Source organism: Macrobrachium rosenbergii, chromosome 51 (assembly GCF_040412425.1).
Source record: "Macrobrachium rosenbergii isolate ZJJX-2024 chromosome 51, ASM4041242v1, whole genome shotgun sequence".
Taxonomy (NCBI): domain Eukaryota; kingdom Metazoa; phylum Arthropoda; class Malacostraca; order Decapoda; family Palaemonidae; genus Macrobrachium; species Macrobrachium rosenbergii.
The window spans coordinates 50,369,359-50,387,882 of record NC_089791.1 but is presented as its reverse complement, the minus strand read 5'-3'; the positions used below and the strand labels follow the sequence as shown (position 1 = coordinate 50,387,882).

The 18,524-nt window shown below is 38.9% G+C and overlaps 1 protein-coding gene across 3 annotated transcripts in view; it reads left to right on the top strand.

The window, feature by feature from the left end:
- LOC136833394 (uncharacterized) overlaps positions 1-18,524 on the top strand; it is a 376,341-nt gene that overhangs the window by 356,702 nt on the left and 1,115 nt on the right. For 2 of the 3 annotated variants that reach the window (XM_067095488.1, XM_067095491.1), the window contains 6 exons: positions 3,821-3,927; positions 5,268-5,418; positions 7,202-7,304; positions 8,546-9,776; positions 11,921-11,992; positions 15,993-16,564. In XM_067095488.1, coding sequence (XP_066951589.1) covers positions 3,821-3,927; positions 5,268-5,418; positions 7,202-7,304; positions 8,546-9,776; positions 11,921-11,982 — 1,654 coding nt within the window. In that variant the 3' untranslated portion in view covers positions 11,983-11,992; positions 15,993-16,564. Of the gene's footprint in view, positions 1-3,820; positions 3,928-5,267; positions 5,419-7,201; positions 7,305-8,545; positions 9,777-11,920; positions 11,993-15,992; positions 16,565-18,524 lie in introns of those variants that run through there. The other variant, XM_067095490.1, reaches the window with a different exon arrangement.

Sequence of the window (18,524 nt, the reverse complement as noted above, 5' to 3'; positions counted from 1 at the left end):
GACTCTGCGGGACTGGAACTTCTTGCTGAAGAAGGCGATGGGGGCTGGGGCGCCGTTGATGATTTGCTCCAGAACAGCACACGCAGGCAACGTTACTGGCGTCTATCGCCAGCTGGAGGGGGAGCCTTGGGATCCTGTGTGCCAAGGCGGTTGCCTTGGTGAGGGCGGCCATGCGTCAGGAAAAGGTGCTGCTGCTGGCTGGGTCCCCAAGACAGGGACTCTGGTTGACCTTTAGGACTTCCGTCCAGGGGCCGTGGTGTGCGATCCCGGATGAACCGCCTGTAGAAGTTTACCATCCCAAGGAACTCCTGGACGGCCTTGATGGAGGTGGGTGTCGGGAACTTGGCTACGGCTGCCACTTTCGATGCAAGAGGGCGGACGCCTGTCGGAGACACCTCGTGACCCAGGAATTTGCTTTCTGGACGCCAAAGGTACACTTGTCGAAACGGACGATGGGCCGTTTTCTTGGAGGCGCTGGAGGACTGCTTTGATGTGCCTCTGGTGTTCGCTGAGACCTGGAAAATATGAGAATGTCGTGTAGCAGACGAGAATTTTAGGTCCCCAGGATGCTGTCCATGAGCCGCTGGAAGGTGGCCCCGGCGTTCCTCAGCCCGAAGGTGGAGAAGGCGAATACATAGGACCGAGGGCGTGATGATGGTGGCTGTCTTTGGTATGTCTCTGGCGCAACAGGTACCTGGAAATAAGATTTAAGAAGGTCCAATTTAGTGAATATTTTGGCCCCGTGAAAGGAGGCCGTGGTCTGCATATTGGGTAGAGGGTAGTGGTCGGGCTCCGTTGCAATGTTGAGCCGCCTGTTAGTCGCCGCAGGGTCTCCAGGAGCCGTCCGGTTTCTGCACCATGTGGAGGGGGAGGCCCATGGACTGGAGGCTTTCCTGCAGATGCCCACCTGTTTCCATCTCCGCGAATGCTTTTTTCGCCTCCTGAAGGCGCTGAGGGGGAAGCTCGGAACCCCGCATGTGTCGGGCCCTTAGGTCACTATGGTGGTATATGCCGTGCTTGCTGGGGCCCGGGGACTTGGCGAAGCTCGGGCTTTAAATACCTCAGGAACTCCGACAGAAGGTGTGCATACTGGTGGGGCGACGGCGCTGATGGTGGGTCTGGGTCCCGCCGTTAACAGGGAGACCGGCGGGAGTCGGTATCGAGGCGCTTGCGCCCCACGCCGACTAGCAGGCGTAAGTGCGCTTCAGAAAATCGGCCCCCAGGGAGGGGTTCCTACGTCCGCGACGATGAAGTCCCAGGAGTAACTCTGGCTGGCGATGGAGATCGACAGGAGCCTGGTGCCGTAGGAGAGGATGGGGGTTCCGTTGGCGGCCGTCAGAAAGCGGCGGGTCTGAGTGTCTGGGTTGCGGTCCTCTCTGGATGCTGGGAAGACCGACTTAAAGGCTCCTGTATCGACCAGCATCATCCTGCGGAGACGGTGTCGCTGGACGTAAAAACCTACTGTTTTTGAGGCCCCCGGGTTCTTCGGCTGCCATGGCGGCCTGTCCTGCTGGCCGCCGCCACCCCCGTTTTTTGGCGGGTTGATCGAGCAGGGCGGCAGGCAGTTTCGGGCGTCCTTTCCGAACCACTTGTGGTAGCGACAGAAGCCCGGGGACCTCCGTCTGCTGTGGTTCGTGGGCGTCTGTTGGCGATGGCGTTGACGGGCTGCTCACGCCCTCTTCAGGCTGGACGGAGCTGACCGGCTGTGTGGCCGGTTTTAGCCGCTGTGAAGCCTTGACGGAGTCTGTGAGGTGTTGTGCCGCTTCTGAGGTCCTCGACAGGCATGGTGTAGGGATGAGCGATCTGGTTGCGTGACTTCCGGGAGAGTTGGGCACAGATTTCCATCATGACTTATCTCCTGCCGCTTGTTTGTGCCACCCAAGACTGGTATTGACAGGAGATCTCTGACCATGCCCCAAGCGTCTCTTGGATTGAGGTCGTGGCGTGGATTATTGGCAAGGTCGATAGCATCGGGCGCCGCCGGCGATGGGCAGGAGCAAGCTTCGAGGAGGAACTTTTTGTGGTGCTGTATGTGAGGGTGTGTGTTTAGGGTACTCGCGAGATGAGTTTTCACACCGTCCTCGGGCGTTGAGCACTGTGTCGGCTCTGTAGGATTTCGTCCGTGAGTCCCGCGATTCTGAAATGGCTCTCCCACCCTGCGCAGCCACATCGATGGGTTCCCTTGCGTAAAACGGCGGCAGCTTTACGGTGAGGGCGGCCAGCGATTGTGTTGCCCGGCCGTCGTGTGTTCGGGGCGCTGGTGTGGAGTTGCGGGAGGGCCTCGATGCGGGCGGGCGGCTGTGATGGGAGGTAGGTAAACCTCGGAGTCCGCGGGGTCCGCGTTAACTGCATGAAGGAGGGGATATCCGCTGGCCCATGCTCGCTCCTTTGACCCCTTACTGGAGTGGGGTACTCGCGTCGTCGCACTTCGTGCGCCGTGTGGTTCCGCTAGTGGCGCTGGTGGGGCACGCCACGAGAGTCAGCACGCTCAAAACGCTGGTTACAGCGCGTGTTTAGGCCGCTAGAGCGTTTTGGAGAAATCCTGAGCCAAGACTGAGTCGGGTGTGAGTCCGCTTAATGGCTCCGGATACTCCGGGGTCACCACTGTAAGGTGTCAAAGAAAACGAGCAGGTAAAAGTTACTGCCTTTATTACAGATCCAGGCGGCTTATATTGCGGCACGACTGACGCCGGGCCGTGAGAGACAATGGAATTGACTGTGACCTGAGGTCGAAACAATAAACAATAATATGCAGTGAACGAGTACAAATTACAATACAAAACATACAGAGCTACAATATAGATACAGTCTTGATGCCTGTGAATGAAGAAACATGTGATACACAATGTGTGACATTCGTATAAATACCATAAAGTAAAAATTATTAAAATGCGTGACCTGGCACGTTTTAGGCGTGACTAATTGAGCTTGAAGAAAACGGGAAGTCACCAAAGAAAACAAGCTCAGCGGAGACTTAATTAATGGCGCCGCCGAAACACTATCCTGGCGCCGATTTGGTGACTTTACAAGTGTTGTTTAAACTGATTTGTGTTTATTAGACCTGTCAGTGGAAATAAAATTTTTGATAAAACTTTAGTGAATTTATTACATTTTACAATTTTCAGTTTTGTGTGTTTGTATATTCTTTTTGTATTTTCATGTTATTTACTTGGTTTTCTTTCACATCTTAGTGTTTCTTCTTAATGGTTTAACTTTTGCTTAGTTAATTTTGTTTAACATATTGACATTTTGGTGACAATTTTATTTAATAATTTGATTTAAGAATAATTAAGTTTGTGTTTCCAAGTAACAGTAATTTTTCATCAAAGCAAGATTGTGTATTTTTATTTATTAATTTTGAATTGAAAATAAACTTTTGTATTTAAAGATTTTACAATAGTGTTTTATTTATTAACCACAGTGGTAGGAATTAACATTGTAAATACAACGGAGAGATAGTTTTGTTCCTTCAGTTTTTGTTGAAGTGACTCGAACCTAGGAGGTAGGCTAAAGTTGCAGTAATGGAGTGGTGTCCTTTTACTTTAGTATATTTCTTGTTTAAATATTGACACCTCATATTACTGGTAATTCTTTTAAGGAAACACTGTTGCCTTGAGAGTACTCAGTTGTATTTTTGTTATGAGAGTTCAGCTGTCTGGCTGTAGTGAGGTAAGTTTTGAATTCCATGATGAGTAGTGTAATAACCATGTACTTGGAATACTTCGTGACAATATAGACATATGTGTGTGCGTGTGTTTTAATCTTTATAAAATAAAATAATGTGAGAGATTTATTTACAAGTTTTTTTTGTGTATTTCAGAATATCATTTGTTACCGGACTCATGCCAACAGAAGTGATCGGAACCTCTGCGTTCAAGTATATGCATTCAGAAGATATGGTGTGGTCAATGGTTGCTCATAAATTAAGTAAGTGTTTTGGCTTGCTAGAATGTATGTATGATATACTCATGTACAATGAAATATGTACACACTTTTTTTACAACATTAAGCCTTTTCTTCTGGTAAGGGATAACTCCAGAGGAAAAAGAAATACAACGGTCACAGCTACATTCATACTTTCACGTCTGAATGTGTTATCATTTTCCAGAGGGTTCCTTGGGCGAGTCGGTAGAGTTGTGGCCTTGCACTCGTTAGCCCGAGTTCGACTCTCCGGCCGGCTAATGAAGAATTAGAGGAATTTATTTCTGGTGATAGAAATTCATTTCTTGCTATAATGTGGTTCGGATTCCACAATAAGCTGTAGGTCCCGTTGCTAAGTAACCAATTGGTTCTTAGCCGCGTTAAATAAGTCTAATCTCTCGGGCCAGCCCTAGGAGACCTGTTAATCAGCTCAGTGGTCTGGTAAAACTAAGGTATACTTGACTTTTTTCCAAAGAGGGTTGAAATAAAAAAAAATGATGATTGAGAAATGAGAAAAAAGAGAAAAGAATTAGTATCATAGACAACGTCTTGTATGGCTCTTTATTATAAAGTTGTAGAGATCAGTAAGAAAAGCAACAGTAGGAAGTTAAATATATTACATGACTGATTTCTTTTAGAACTATCAGATGTTTGATACTTGATGGATTTACCACCGCATCAGATTTCATAAGTCTTGTAACTCTGTACGTAATCTTAATTACTGGACTTGGATCTTTATTTTTTAAGAATTGTCATTGTGTCGTGATTAATTTCACGTGAATGAAAAATGACGAAAAATGTTGAAAACTGGAGGCCCAGATAAGCTTGGGAAATGACGGCGACCTGGGAACGTTTTGAAAAATTCATAAGTGAAATGTGATCACCAAATGCACTCCATCTCTAGAGTTGAGTATCGCACCTTTAAAAGGATAATAAAGGGGCGTTGGTGCATGAAACTGGTTTTTCTCATTGAATAGTTTTTCGTGTGATGTGGTCTAGGTTTTCTGGCATCTTCTGATATCTTTCTACAGGGTTTAAAATATCCAGTATAGTTGGCAAAATAGAGTACACGCTTGTTGATAATAGTATGGAATCCTCTTACCCACGTGTGTAGAGTTTCATGGAAGAGTGACATCAAAACTTTGGACCTTATACAGCATTCGTTTTAAAACTTGCGTGACTTCATTTTGCCAACGAAAGGTTGGTTAATTGGCGCTCTCATAACACACTACTTTCTATTTACAAAACAAATTTTTATTAATATTTAAAATGATTCACATCGCCAACCTAAAAAGAAATATCTAATCAATGCATTCAATCAATATATATCTTTGTTCTTTCCTCAGTGTTCACAAGCACCCAAGGGCAAGGCCTGGTGTCCTACAGGCTGAAGTGCAAGGGCGGATCTCTCGTCACCCTCAGGAGTCGTGGTTACATCGAACTCAACAAAGAGACTGGCCAGGCCGAAACCTTCGTGTGCATCAACACAGTCGTCAGGTAAATACTGTGACTGAAACGCGGGAGGAAGGTAAGAGAAGGTTGTGCTTCCTAATGAAGTCTTTTACGTAGGTTGATAATCCCATTACTACTTTTATTTTGTTTTCTCAAGGGTGAATACATTCTTTTTCTTCTTTCTTGAATATATGTTTTTTCTCTTTCTTTGTATAGTCATGCCTTTCCCTTTCGATACACCCCGACACAGTTATAGGGATATATTTCTTCGGATATAGTTGTTTAAATCATGTACACAGAAGACAATTTTCTATATTTTATGTACATCGGAATTCAGTGAAAAGTATATACATTCGAGCTAAGATGAAAGAAACAAGAAATAAGATTATTAAACAGTCGACAGAAGTATGAGGCATTTTAGGAAATACAAGCTGTCAAGTAAATCATAAATTCATGTAAACTTGGACTGAGGGCCAGTTGTGGGATTAAAACCTCAAGGTTTAAGAGCACCCAACCGTCAGCTCCTCTATATTCACTATATCTTGTCTCTTTTTCATATAAAGAAAATATTACTGTAAACAAACGTAAAATCAGGGATAGTAATGTATTACAGTTCCTGGAGTAAGTAGAAAGATTCACGTTAATATCTACTGTTCTTCTATCATCCATCAATGCCTCGTTTTATTACCCAAGAACCAAGGAATGCACATGCTCTCATTCCAAGTAATCTTTGTACAAGCAAATGCAAATATATACACAAGTTAGTATATACAATAATGTTAAATAAATAAATTATCAAAAAAATCGATCAGTATAATATATGTAATAAGTGACAAATACTAACAAAGGGATGAATTAGAATCGATTAAAAGTTTAAGATCTCTATCAGACTTTATCTCAGGTAGAGAACGTTACCTTTTTATATTCCTCTTTATTTACTAATTTCTCCTAGTAGCTAAGTTGGAGATCCATTATGATACTACTTGTTAACGAAAATACAGTATGACAGTTAAATATAGTCTTTGCCCTCCATACCAGTGTTAAGCCTACAAAGCCGTGAGCAGATCACTTATGTCACACTAGCTTTACTTTAAAGAAAAGTGCCGAAAGTCTTAGTATTTCAAGATTTAATATTTTTATATCATAAGTTTTAGTTAGAATTTATTATTAACTTGAACATCTACATAAAAAATCAACCTAATACTACTACTACTACTAGTAGTAGCAGCAGCAGCAGCAGCAGCAGCAGCAGCAGCAGTAGTAGTAGTAGTAGTACTAGTAGTAGTAGTCGGGACTACTTTAAGTAGGATCCTGACAACTTCAGGTTCAGGGTTGAGGCTTTGTCTTTACAACAGCCCATCTGATAGTGCTGGAGATATCAAGGACTCTGGGACCTTTATAGAATGCACATCAGATAATATATTCCTCTTATTTAAAGATAATAATCAATACATCTGAAGATGTAATTACATCTTAATATGCTCTTCACGTGTCTAATAATTATTTTTCTAGGCATGTAAATGTAAATTTACTGTACTGTATTAGAAATGTAATTAGCAGCCACAGGGATATATATTTGTCGATAGGACTTATTATTGGAATACATAACTGTAATATCATTTCTCATGATTTGGTAGAGTTATTTACTTCCATCATCGCTGGCAGTATTAAAGCAAGATATTAACCAAGGAAATGAAAACCTATCCTATATACAGTACAATAAATAGGTCAGTTAATATCATTTATCACAGTATTGAATTTCTTCAGACAAAACGATAAAATAACTATTTTTTAAATATTAACTTGATCAAATTCAATTTGTCCCCAGCAATAAGGAGGCCAACGATGAGATTAGAAATCAGAGACGGAAGCTTCTCCCTATAATTATCAATCAGCAAAGTGAGGACCATCTATGCTCCGTTCCTTCTTCGGTAAGATGTATTCTCTCTCAATCTCAGCTGTATAGATATCCCTCATCATTTTTTTTATATTAAACTTTGGAAACATTATGCACCCATTCTTTCTTTGTCAATGTAGAAGAGTGAGAGCAAAAGAAAAAGTTTCCATGAAATTTGAATCACATTGGCATGTTTCGGAAATGAAAAAGTGGTTGTGCTAGGTGACTGAAATTCAAGGTATGTTGTAGGAAAGCAGTTGACATATTTGATGCAGTAAGTTCCTTGAGTGAATGATAAAGGCGAGAGCTCTCATCCAACTATTCAGAAAATCCGGGGTTGGCTCTGTTTGCTTGCATCCCAATAGAAATCAGTAAAGTTTTGTTGGGTGCCAGCCCATGTTGGTATCAGAAGCAACAAACAATCAGATGTGGAGGCCAAATATGCCGTAAAATTGGATCCCTCTCTTCCTTATACTGATATGAAATAGTCAGTCAGGTCTTATATATAAAACTAAAGTAACAAAACAAATAGAATTCTTTCACTGAGAAGAACTTAAAATATCAGAAAATCCATCATGAGATTGACTTTTGGACATCATCATACCAAGGAAATTGGGAGCTCAGACTAGGCTGACTAGACTGAGGATTGGTCATACTCATTTAACCCGCTAATGTATGGTCTTTATGATAACCCCCCTTGCTGTGTAGCATATATTGGACTGTGTGAAGTTTGTAGGTGAGAGAAGGCAGCATCAAATTTCAGGTTCCATGGAAGAGGTCCTAAATAATGATGCTGATAACATAATGGAATTTTTAAAACTGTTAATTTTTTTTTTTATCTTTAAACATTTTTATCAATTACTGGGTTATTATAAATTAATTTATCAGTTCTGTCTAACCATCTCCTCAAAATACAGAATAACCAGTTTCTTTGCATAAATTAAATCAAGCCTTTAATTACTGGTACATTAACTGAAAATTTGAGAATTTTTAACTGGGGTCATTATATTTTTTATATTAATATAAATTTTATCTTCTGGAAAGGAAGACTCCTTGAACTGCATATTGCCTTATTTTAATTTTGCTTTTTTGTTTGATATTATTGTTGCATTCACAAGACCATTACAACATTAAGGTTCTTAAGGCTCCTTCTGCTAGATGTATTCACATTTTAATTTTAATTTTTTGTGATCTGTAAATATTTATACTTGGTTACCAAAAATGGGTGCTATACATCTTAGTACAATATATTTCTATGCTTTATTCTTTTTCCAGATGCCCCCTGAAATGCTGTCAATGATTGAGCATCTTATGGATCCTAAAACCCTACAAAAAATGATTGGAGAAGTAGATCCCACAATGAAATCCTCCACCACCTTTGGACTAAGCTTTTCAAAGGAATCAACGGTTCTAAAAGAAGCCAGTCAAGGATTTAAAGTGGAAACATTTTCACCAAAAAGAGAGCTTAAAGACTACAATTCCTCAGAACTCTCAGATACTACTGCGATTGAGGACTTCTTCCACAAAGAGGAAAAAAGGGCTTCGAACATGCCTCGAAAACGCAACTCACATGAAGAGTTATGCACCCTCCCAACAAAAAAGCACAATTCTACTATACATAAGCCGAAAGCAGATGTGTATCATCAGAGTTACAGCCCGCAAGACTCAGTTCCCTTGCCACAACTAAGTCCTGATACAGTTCAACCCCTATTATGCTCATCTGTAACACTTTCAAATGAAAAGCTCAATTATCAGCCAAACAATAAAAATATAGAATTTCACAGGACTCATATGACAGAAAATTGCCATTCTAACTCAGGTACGAGTAACATGCGCTTCCACCATCATTCAAAGACTGAAGGAAATGCTTATAAGCATTACCATGCAACAGATAGCAAAGATTGTGCTCACTTAAATGAGAGTTATAAAAACTGCAGACTGTGCAGTAAAACTGAATTCAATGAAAGGTCTTCAGTGACTCACAGTCAAAGCTTTGATGTACAAAATGCTTGCAGCATTAATTCAGTTGCAGAATCAACACCAAATGCTTATCAGCGTCAAATTGTATCTCAGAATACCAATGCTTCCAATTTCCCATCATCTCAAAGCAACCAGAGTCAGATGTATGCAAAGCATGGGCCAGGCAATGACCTTGACCAGAGAAACAGAAATTTGCCAGTACCTGTACCTCATCATATAACATATCCTCATGATTATACAAATTCATATCATCCAGAGCAGTCTTATTGTTCATCCATACCTGAGTTTGACATTAAACTACAGAGACTGCCACAATCACAGGAAGGTCAGCTTTATCATCAGTGCTCTAATCTCTTGGAACAAACTCAGAATATTCCACACCAAAGAGTACACTACCAACAAGAATGGTTATCCAAGTCTTCTGTCTCTCATTCACTGGCAGTGAGTACAAATCCCATGGCGACAAACATGCAACAACTCTGCAACATTCCAAACCAGTGTATGACACCATCTGCAGATAACCAAGGTAAGTCTTCTGTATTCTTGTTTTTAAGTAAAATATTTGTGCAGTTTCAAGTTTTCAGTATATTACTGAGGTTCTTTCTTCTGGTGCCCTGGCTTTGTAGTCTTTGTGAATTTTACAGTTTAGGAGGAAACTGATATTGGTCCTGTTATTACTGTTTTCCTAAAATCAGTCAATGATCCTACTCTACTGCATGGTTCTGCAGTTAAGTAACTAGCACTCTTCACATAGTTTTTGAAGCTACAGTAATGATGCAGCTGCATTGGCCTGAGGAAAGGGGGTGTTTTGTTAAAACCAGACTCACAAGCCTTAACTTTCAACCCTAAGGTTCAGTGTTCATCTGAGACCAGCACTGTCCACATCTGGTTCCCTGGTCTTTGAGTAATGTACCGAGTTAGCTTCGGTAACCAACAATCATCTTGTTCTTACCTTTCCTTGTTGGGGAAGACCCAAATTTTTAATCAGCTTAGCTTCTAGTGCTAGTTTTCCTGTTCTGTCTGCCCTGTCTAGCGGAACCAACCATTTTGGTTTCCCCACTCAGGGGTAGTGTTGCAAATTCCTCACCCTAACTTTCTATCTGCAGTTGAAGGTCCTCATTTTCAGTGGTCACCTTGGAAAGTACTCTCTCACAAGGTCTGTCTCTGTGCCCAGTTTTTCCTTACAGGTTTTTTTAGACAGGACCTCGCAATTTTGTCAGGTCCTTTATTTGAAAAGGGGGTTACTTCATTGTGGTTGCTATTAGGCAGCAAGTGTTTCTTCTTAATATTAAACCTATTCAGGTTCAATTCAAAGCTCATGCTCTTTAGACGGTGGCCACTTACATTATTTTCATTACATGAATTTCTGAGGACCTTATAATGTTCAGGGTGGAATTTCCCCCTAGTTTTCAACGTCTCTGTTTAAAGTCTTTAATAGCATAAGAATGATATTTATTTCTTCTGTTATTATTTCCACCGGCTGACACGTGGTCCCTGATCCAGAAAAAGGATTTTACAAAGGAAAATCTATTTTGGGAGGCCCAGTCACCCGGGTGACCCACCCTGTTTTTCATTCTCTCCTCCCATGGTAAACATCATTCTAGTGGGGTGGGTGCTAACATGGAATGCGACTAGTGTTGCTTGTGTAATGGTCCTCGCGAGTGGTGCGTGGGCTTGTATCGGGCACCTCTCTCAAGTTGGGACTTTTGACATTGGGAATCTTTATAGGGCAGGGTCCCGTGATTGTGACAACTCACCTTTACCATATACGACTCCATTTCTTGAGCTGGCTCTGGGGTAGTAACCCCAGCTTTACATTTAGCTTTTCTCTGGTATCTAGCAACGGAATTACCTGGAAATAAGTGCTGAATGGATTATTTCACCGGCCCCTCCCCAGAAATAGATTTTTCCTTTGTCAAAATCCTTTTTATACAGGACTGTTATTGTACAGGCTCCACTCATTCATTTCAAGAGATGCACTGACTTTCCATAGTTAGTCTTGCTATATTTTTGTACGGCCAGTACCAGTTAGGAGCCTCTTTTTGTCATAATATAATAGGAATCCATATGCTGAGGTCAAAAAGTAATTTATTAGTATATTTGGTCATACAGTATTCCCCTCTGAAACTCGGAAAAGTTTGTTATTGCCACTGATATCCTCCAATTTGTTTTCCCGAGTCTGGTATCAGGCCCTGTAGATAGTTTACATTATTGAGTACATGATACTAGCTGTACCTGAATTTTGTGCAAAAATACTATAAATTAATGCAGATTATTCTCTATAAGAGTCCTGTATAACAGCCTTTTTTGTAATTATCTTATGAAATTGTAGTATCATCATAGGTATTATTATGCTTCAGTAAATTACTTACAGTTCTTAACTGAGTTAAATTTATTCTATAAAACTTGTTAGTTATGGAATAGCAAATTTATCTTAGACTTTTAACAAAAAATTGGACGTGAGCATTTTTTAATCCTAAAAATAACATTGAAGATTAAATTAAAAAATGCCTTCCACATATTGTCATGCATTTTTGATGATACAGGGAAAGTCAGTTAATTACCCCTTGCAGTATTTTTCTCTAGTCCATATAATGCAACATCACCTTACAAAAAGGATTGAAAAGTTATGGGAAAGTTTTATGGTAGATTGTAATTTTTCTATTTAAGGTGCATCAGTTCCAGTTATGTATGGACAAACATGCCCATCATCAGTGTGGAACACTCAGTGAAGTGTTGCAGGTTTGTATTCTTTTATTCAAATTTTACTATCAGATTGTAATAAGACTTAATAGAACTAACATTTTCAACACTACATAGTTTACCACAAAACATGGTGATGTAAGATTTCTTTTAACTCTCTGTTGCTGTTTTAGATGTTTTGCTTTGCAAATTTAAAGGCATTCGAAACATTTATAATTGGAAATGTATGTTATAATGATTGTAGATATGTTTTAAAAGAGATAGGAATCTAGTACATGGTTTGGTAGTAAATAAGAAAAAAGAACTCGAAAGACCTTGGGAAACCACGACATAATAATGATAAACAGTTAGTCTCCTACATCTGAGCCATACAGGAAGTTACACAATACCTGCTCAGTACTGTGAAAATTTCAGGGATTGGTTACTCAGAATTTTAAATTGTGGGTGAAAATAAATTTTACACAAAAAAACTGACTTTTTATTTGTTTAAGATGCTGATATTGAGAATAAGGCTAAAAAATAAGTTTCATGAAAGTAAAAGCATATTAGGTTATATCCTAGGTATACAAACCATAGCCTTTCATACTGGAGGTAACCCTCCTTGTCCAGTGCTTCTTTATTTCCCTTCACCTTTTATCACTCTGAATACAGGCAGTGTTAGTTGGGAGAGAATGGGCATCCCATGTCGCCCCTCTCCTCGTGGTTACCACCCTTGTTTAGTCAGTACAGTCGGTCCAAGTGTATATGCAGGAAGATACTCCTTACATGAAAGGCTACAGTTTGTATACCTAAGAAAAATACAAGTTACTTTAAAAATTTGGCATTTTGACGAACCTTTTTATGTAAAAATTTGCAAATTGAGTTCATGTGTCAACTGTACTGAAGGAACACAAAAGGTAAGGCAGGTGTTTGATAAGTAACTGAGGGTTCAGGTGGTTAATGTATGAGCTACCATTCTTCTCTGTTAGTTGAAAGACTGCAGTATATGGGATTTTTGGAGACTAAGAGTGTTGGGTGTGTAGGACTTAAAAGTTTGTGGTGTAACATACCTGATAAATCTGTGCAAATGACAGCCAATAGATTTCCCTATCTCAAGTTGATATTCTAAATTAGATATTAAATTCATGTCCTCTGTATTTCAGTGACTTTTCTTGAATGGTTTAAAAAATTACTTTGTTGGGAGAGTATTAGTTATGGTTGTTTTTGTTATGAGACTACAAACCATTGAAATCTTTGATCACTATGCAGTGCTTTCCATATAGTATTCATGCTTTAATTGCCTTTAAACTTTTCATTTTGTCAAGATTTTCCATTTATGATGTCAGGTATGAAATGATTTTTGTCTTGTGCATCATATGTTTGAATTTCCATTTAGTCCTTGTGTTCATGTCCTTTTCCATACTTTTCTCTCACAACATGCCCAAACCATCATCATCTTTGATATCCTAGTGTATTTTCCAGCTTTTAGACACATCTGCTTGCAATTTGTCATTTGCAGTATGTCCTGTCAGTCTTTCTCGCTGCAATTTTTGCTGTTCACTAAAGGAATAATCTTATTTACCAGTAATCTAGCTATCCCTTTCCACTTGCCATCATTCTTTTTCATATTGGTTCTCTCAGTAGCCTACCTGCTCCACACTTCGGTGTCCCCAAGTAAGAAAAATTTTTTTTTCTTCCCAAAATCTTGCCCTTCTACCACAGCATGGTGTTCCTCCTCTTTTCCATTTGCTCTCATACATTTTCTGCAACAAAGCTCTAACTCCCTTTATACTTTGCAGTCTTTAGCATTTCTTGAAACTATCTCTAACACTGTTTGTACTGAGTTCATCTCTCCCACTGTATACTCAAGGCCACTTCACTGTTTTGTCCATTGTTTAATTTTAGTCAGGAGAGGATTTGATTTGCTTACACAGATATTCAGGTCTCTATTCCACTCTTCCATCTTTTAAACTTTCATACCTCCTCTACCTCAGACTCTGCTCTTAATGCTGCCATTAACTTGTATCAGTTCCGTTTCCTCCATTAAAATATATAATAATAATAAAGGACAATATGTTGATCTTTGAAGAACATCTACCACTTAATATAAGATGCTTTTGATAAACCTGCCAGTATCTTCATTCTAGAGCTTGAATTATGTATAGTGACATCACTTGTTCAATGAGTCATTCTGGTACCCTCTGCTTTTGTAATAACCATTTAATTGGCTGCCTGGGTTAAATACCTTTCACAAATATGCTGTATCTTTCATGTTCATAATGTACTTTGTAATTGGCTCAGTATGAAGAATGTGTCTGTTGTTCATTCTGGCAGATGGACAAACTGATAACAGCTGATTTTAATAAATCTTCTTAGCCTTCCCTACAGCATTTTCATTGTTATCTCTGTGTATTCAATCATTCATATGCTTCAGTGATTTTCACACTATAGTTGATATTTTCATTTGCATATTATTACTGCCACTTATATTTCCATACACCCCAGGTCCCGTCCTTCCTTGATCAAGTTTTCACATGTACTGTACTGACCAACCCATCATTGAGCCATTCTTCAGCTGCTCTTGGCAAATCAACTTCTTAACACTGTATACTGATAGTCCTGGGCCATCTGACTTTTCATCCCTTTAAGTGCTATCAGAACTCCTTTAGATATAAATTCCCTATTGGTCCTGTTGTATCAACACCCTAGAGTTTGTATTCAGTCATTTAACCTGGATATCCTAAATAGTCTCCATTACTCCATTATTGCTTTCTCTTCATCTTTAATTTCTCCATTTCTGTCTTTATACTCTGCCCCTTTCACATCTTTGCCAGTGTCAATCAATCACTTTGCTATCCTAAATACTTTCATTTTTCCCTTGGCTGCATTGATTTCTAAGCTCAGTACTCAAAAAAAATTATCATCTTTCCCCTCGCCACCTGCCTTTTAGCCTTCTTCCTCTTCTCCATATAGGACAGTGAAAAACAACTACAGTACATCATAACTGTCAAAATTTTACGTTGGCTTTTCCATTTCCTGTGTAGGGTTAAGACATGAAATGAATTCTTCCACTGTCCTCTGCCTTGCACACTGGACGCAAGCATACTACTAGATTAACTTGCTACTTACTGCATGCTGTCTCCAGAAGCACAGTAAATGTGGTTTATATCAAGTCCCATTTTGTATCATTTGAAAGGCAGGTTTGTTTCTAATATTTAAAATTAATGGACATCATGTCCTCCTTATTCTGTTTATTTACTGTTCAGTTTGTAGATGTTTTTCTGGATTTAAACAGATATTATTTTTTATTGACATAACTCAAGTGATGTTTAACCAAAATGTCAAAAATAGTTTCAGAACTGGAATTTGTTAATCTTATCTTAATTTAACCTTTGATTTTGTGATTATCCAAGGAAAAAGATGGGAAATTTCCTTTTGTGTAAAAGTTACAGAGGAAGTGAAGTTTTGTGCAATGCAGAGCTATATATATCTTCAAAAAGAATCCTTATGGTGAATAACCAATAAGTATTATTACAATCAAGACTTAAAAGATATCTTTCAACTTACTCAGCATTGGACATACCAGGAGATATGGAAAATTCCTACTAGATATACAGCAGGTCTAGCAAACTGGGTAATAAACTTAGCTGTGATACTGTATTAGAACTTTTATAGAAATTTTTCAGCTTCCTTCCAGATTAACTCACACATAATATAACCTCCTAACATACTTCACAGCCTACTAGTACTGTGTTCATATCATAATCACTTATCATACTTTACAGCCTACTTTGTGTCATACATATGCTGTCCCCTTCCACTACAATGTTAATGATTTCCTTTATCTGAACCTTGTGCTGTCCAGTTCCTAAGTTCCTAGTCAAGAGAAACATTGTATTATTAAAAACATTATTTTTTTTCTAAAAATAATTTACAGAAATTTAAGTCAGATTCATATCTTGAGGTTAAGATAATTCTGAATTTTTAGGTAGGCAAATAACTGACTCACTGTAATTTAGAAAATATAATTGTACATAATTGATTCTTCTTTCACTTTCAGGTGAGGCCCCTAATGTAAGGAATGTGTTCTACAGGCTGTGCAAATATCCTCATAAAACGATTTGCACTGGACATGTACAACTATCACCCGGTTAAACTTATTCTGTGATGTTACCATTGTAATTAAAAGTGTATTGTTGTGTTAGTAATGCATTATCATAAATTAACATATATATTTTTTTTCAGGCAATATGTATATTCATGTACAAAATTATAACCAACCATCAATTACGTACCTGTAGTTTTGAAAGTCAAGTGCTCAATAGTCTCTCAGTACTGCAATGCTGTATTGCAAGAAAGGAGTCCGTCCTATTAGAGGAATGCTAGACATATTTATGTATCATTTCTTTTACAATTGAGTCTTTAATAATAGGCTGTATTGAGAATGTATTCACCGCTGATTTACCAGTGCAGAGAACCACTTGATATCAGAATAGGTGTTGTCTTTCGTGCAGGTGGGTGGGGTCAGAAATTCATAGTACTGTAATTTTAAATTGTGTGGTATGCAATGCTTAGTCTGCAAATAATTTCCTCACATTCTTTACCCTAAAGTATTAAATAATTTTGCATTTATTCTCTAATTTGATTTTCACAGATCTTACCGTTATGAAATCCTGTACAAGAAATTTCTGCTGTAACAAGTGTCTTACCGAATTGGAAAAATACAGTAAAAAAACAAATACCCTAGTCAAAGCTAGCTTAGAATAATAGATTACTGTCATCCTAAAATGTGAGTATTTTGGCCAACCCTTTTGTAGTCTGTTTTGACTCTGGTCTGGTTAAACTACCTCATAATAATAACAACAATATGATAATATGATGTGTGTAGTTTTGAGGCATTCCATAGTTTTAAGGCCTCTGCTAAGGGGCCTTGTGAAACTGATCAAGCACTGACAAACATTAAGGATTTGAGCCTCATCTGCTTAATTTTGTTCAGATGGTGTAATTTAAGGATTTGGGGAGATAAACATCTATCTTTCAAATTATATTTTACATAATTTATAGGAGAATTTGTGGCTTTATTTGTGGTGGCTGATTCCTCTCAGGTAGTACATTTGGCTGCTGAAATAGTAAGGAAAAACAAGAGAAAAGCATGCCTGAGTATGTTTCAGCAAGAGCCATGGCCTTCCTTACTCTCAAGTTTTGACTTTACTTCGTGAATCACTGGTCAGGCATTCTTTTCTTTTGTTTCTTCTTGCAGCAACAAGATGAGGTCTCACTTAGGATGTCTTACAGATCTTGATGTTCTGGATAAGATTTGTTAGTTTGAAGATCCAACTTACAGATGCTAGCAATATACCATAGGTGTAAATATGTTTTTGTTGAGCAGGCTGATATATGTCTCACTTTGTAGTTTATTTGTTATTTATCTTATTTTTTTATCTTATTTGTTGTGATTTATCTTTTGTTTTTCTTTTTCATTTGCTGCCATAATTCATTCTTTACTTGTCAATTTCCATTTTTGTACTGGGCTGCCTTCCATATTGGAGCCATTGATCTTGTAGCATTCTGCTTTTCCAACTGTGTATGTTTGTCGCTTGGCTTGTAATAATCATGAAAAGCATTGTTAATGTGGACAAGGTGTGACCCTACTTTGGTACTACAGGTCAGTCTCTGTTCTTCTGCTCTGCTGTAGTTAAGAAACATCCTTTAAATTGAACAGATTTCAGATCTCAGGGAACTTAGCTATTCTCTGGTATCTGATGTATGGTGGCAAATCCTCAGCATACTTGAGAGTAATGCAAGTAGTTTCATCATTTTTCTTCCTTGGCTGTCTCTAAGAGGATTTCAGGCACATCAGAAATAATAGTTATGGACACATTTGACCTTCGAATGTTTGGCCAGCTACCCTGCTTAAGGTAACTTCTCCAGTTCCTTGGTCATTATTCTTTGCCAGCAGTTTTTTCTAGAGCATCTTTGGTAGTTACAGGGTTGTCATGAGACCACATCTCAGCATGCAAATCTTCTCAAGACAGGCTACTCATAAGACCTACTGCCATCTTTCCTTCTGTCCCCTGACAAGGAAATATAATGTGGCATTTTTATATCCACCAAAAAGTCAAAGGATGCAACATCATATAAAAAAGATTAGAAGACCAACTTTCCTTTAACCTTCTGCCCCTAAAAAGAAAGTACAAAGCATATGTCAGGTAAGGAAGACTACAACCTTGGCCATCTTTCATAACAAACTCCTGCTTTGTTTCCTTTGGATGACTGCAGGACAAAGAGGGAAATCTGGGTATTGTTTTATCCATGACAAAAAAACTCTCCCTCTCTTATTCCAAGCTGTACAACAGGTATTGCTTGTCCTATTTTGATTAGTCTGTTATAGAATCTTGACTTGTAAAAAATCTGTTAAAGCCTTGTCTTGTCATTGCCTGTTTACTGAGCTGTTGCACCTTAGAACAAGTTTTCCCTTTGTTTTGAAAGTACTTATCCCATGAAGAGGTAAGGATAACATTTGGAAAATCAGTATAAATAGCTCACTAGCCTGTAAGCTATAACAGTTATAGACAGTTAACTAATATAAACC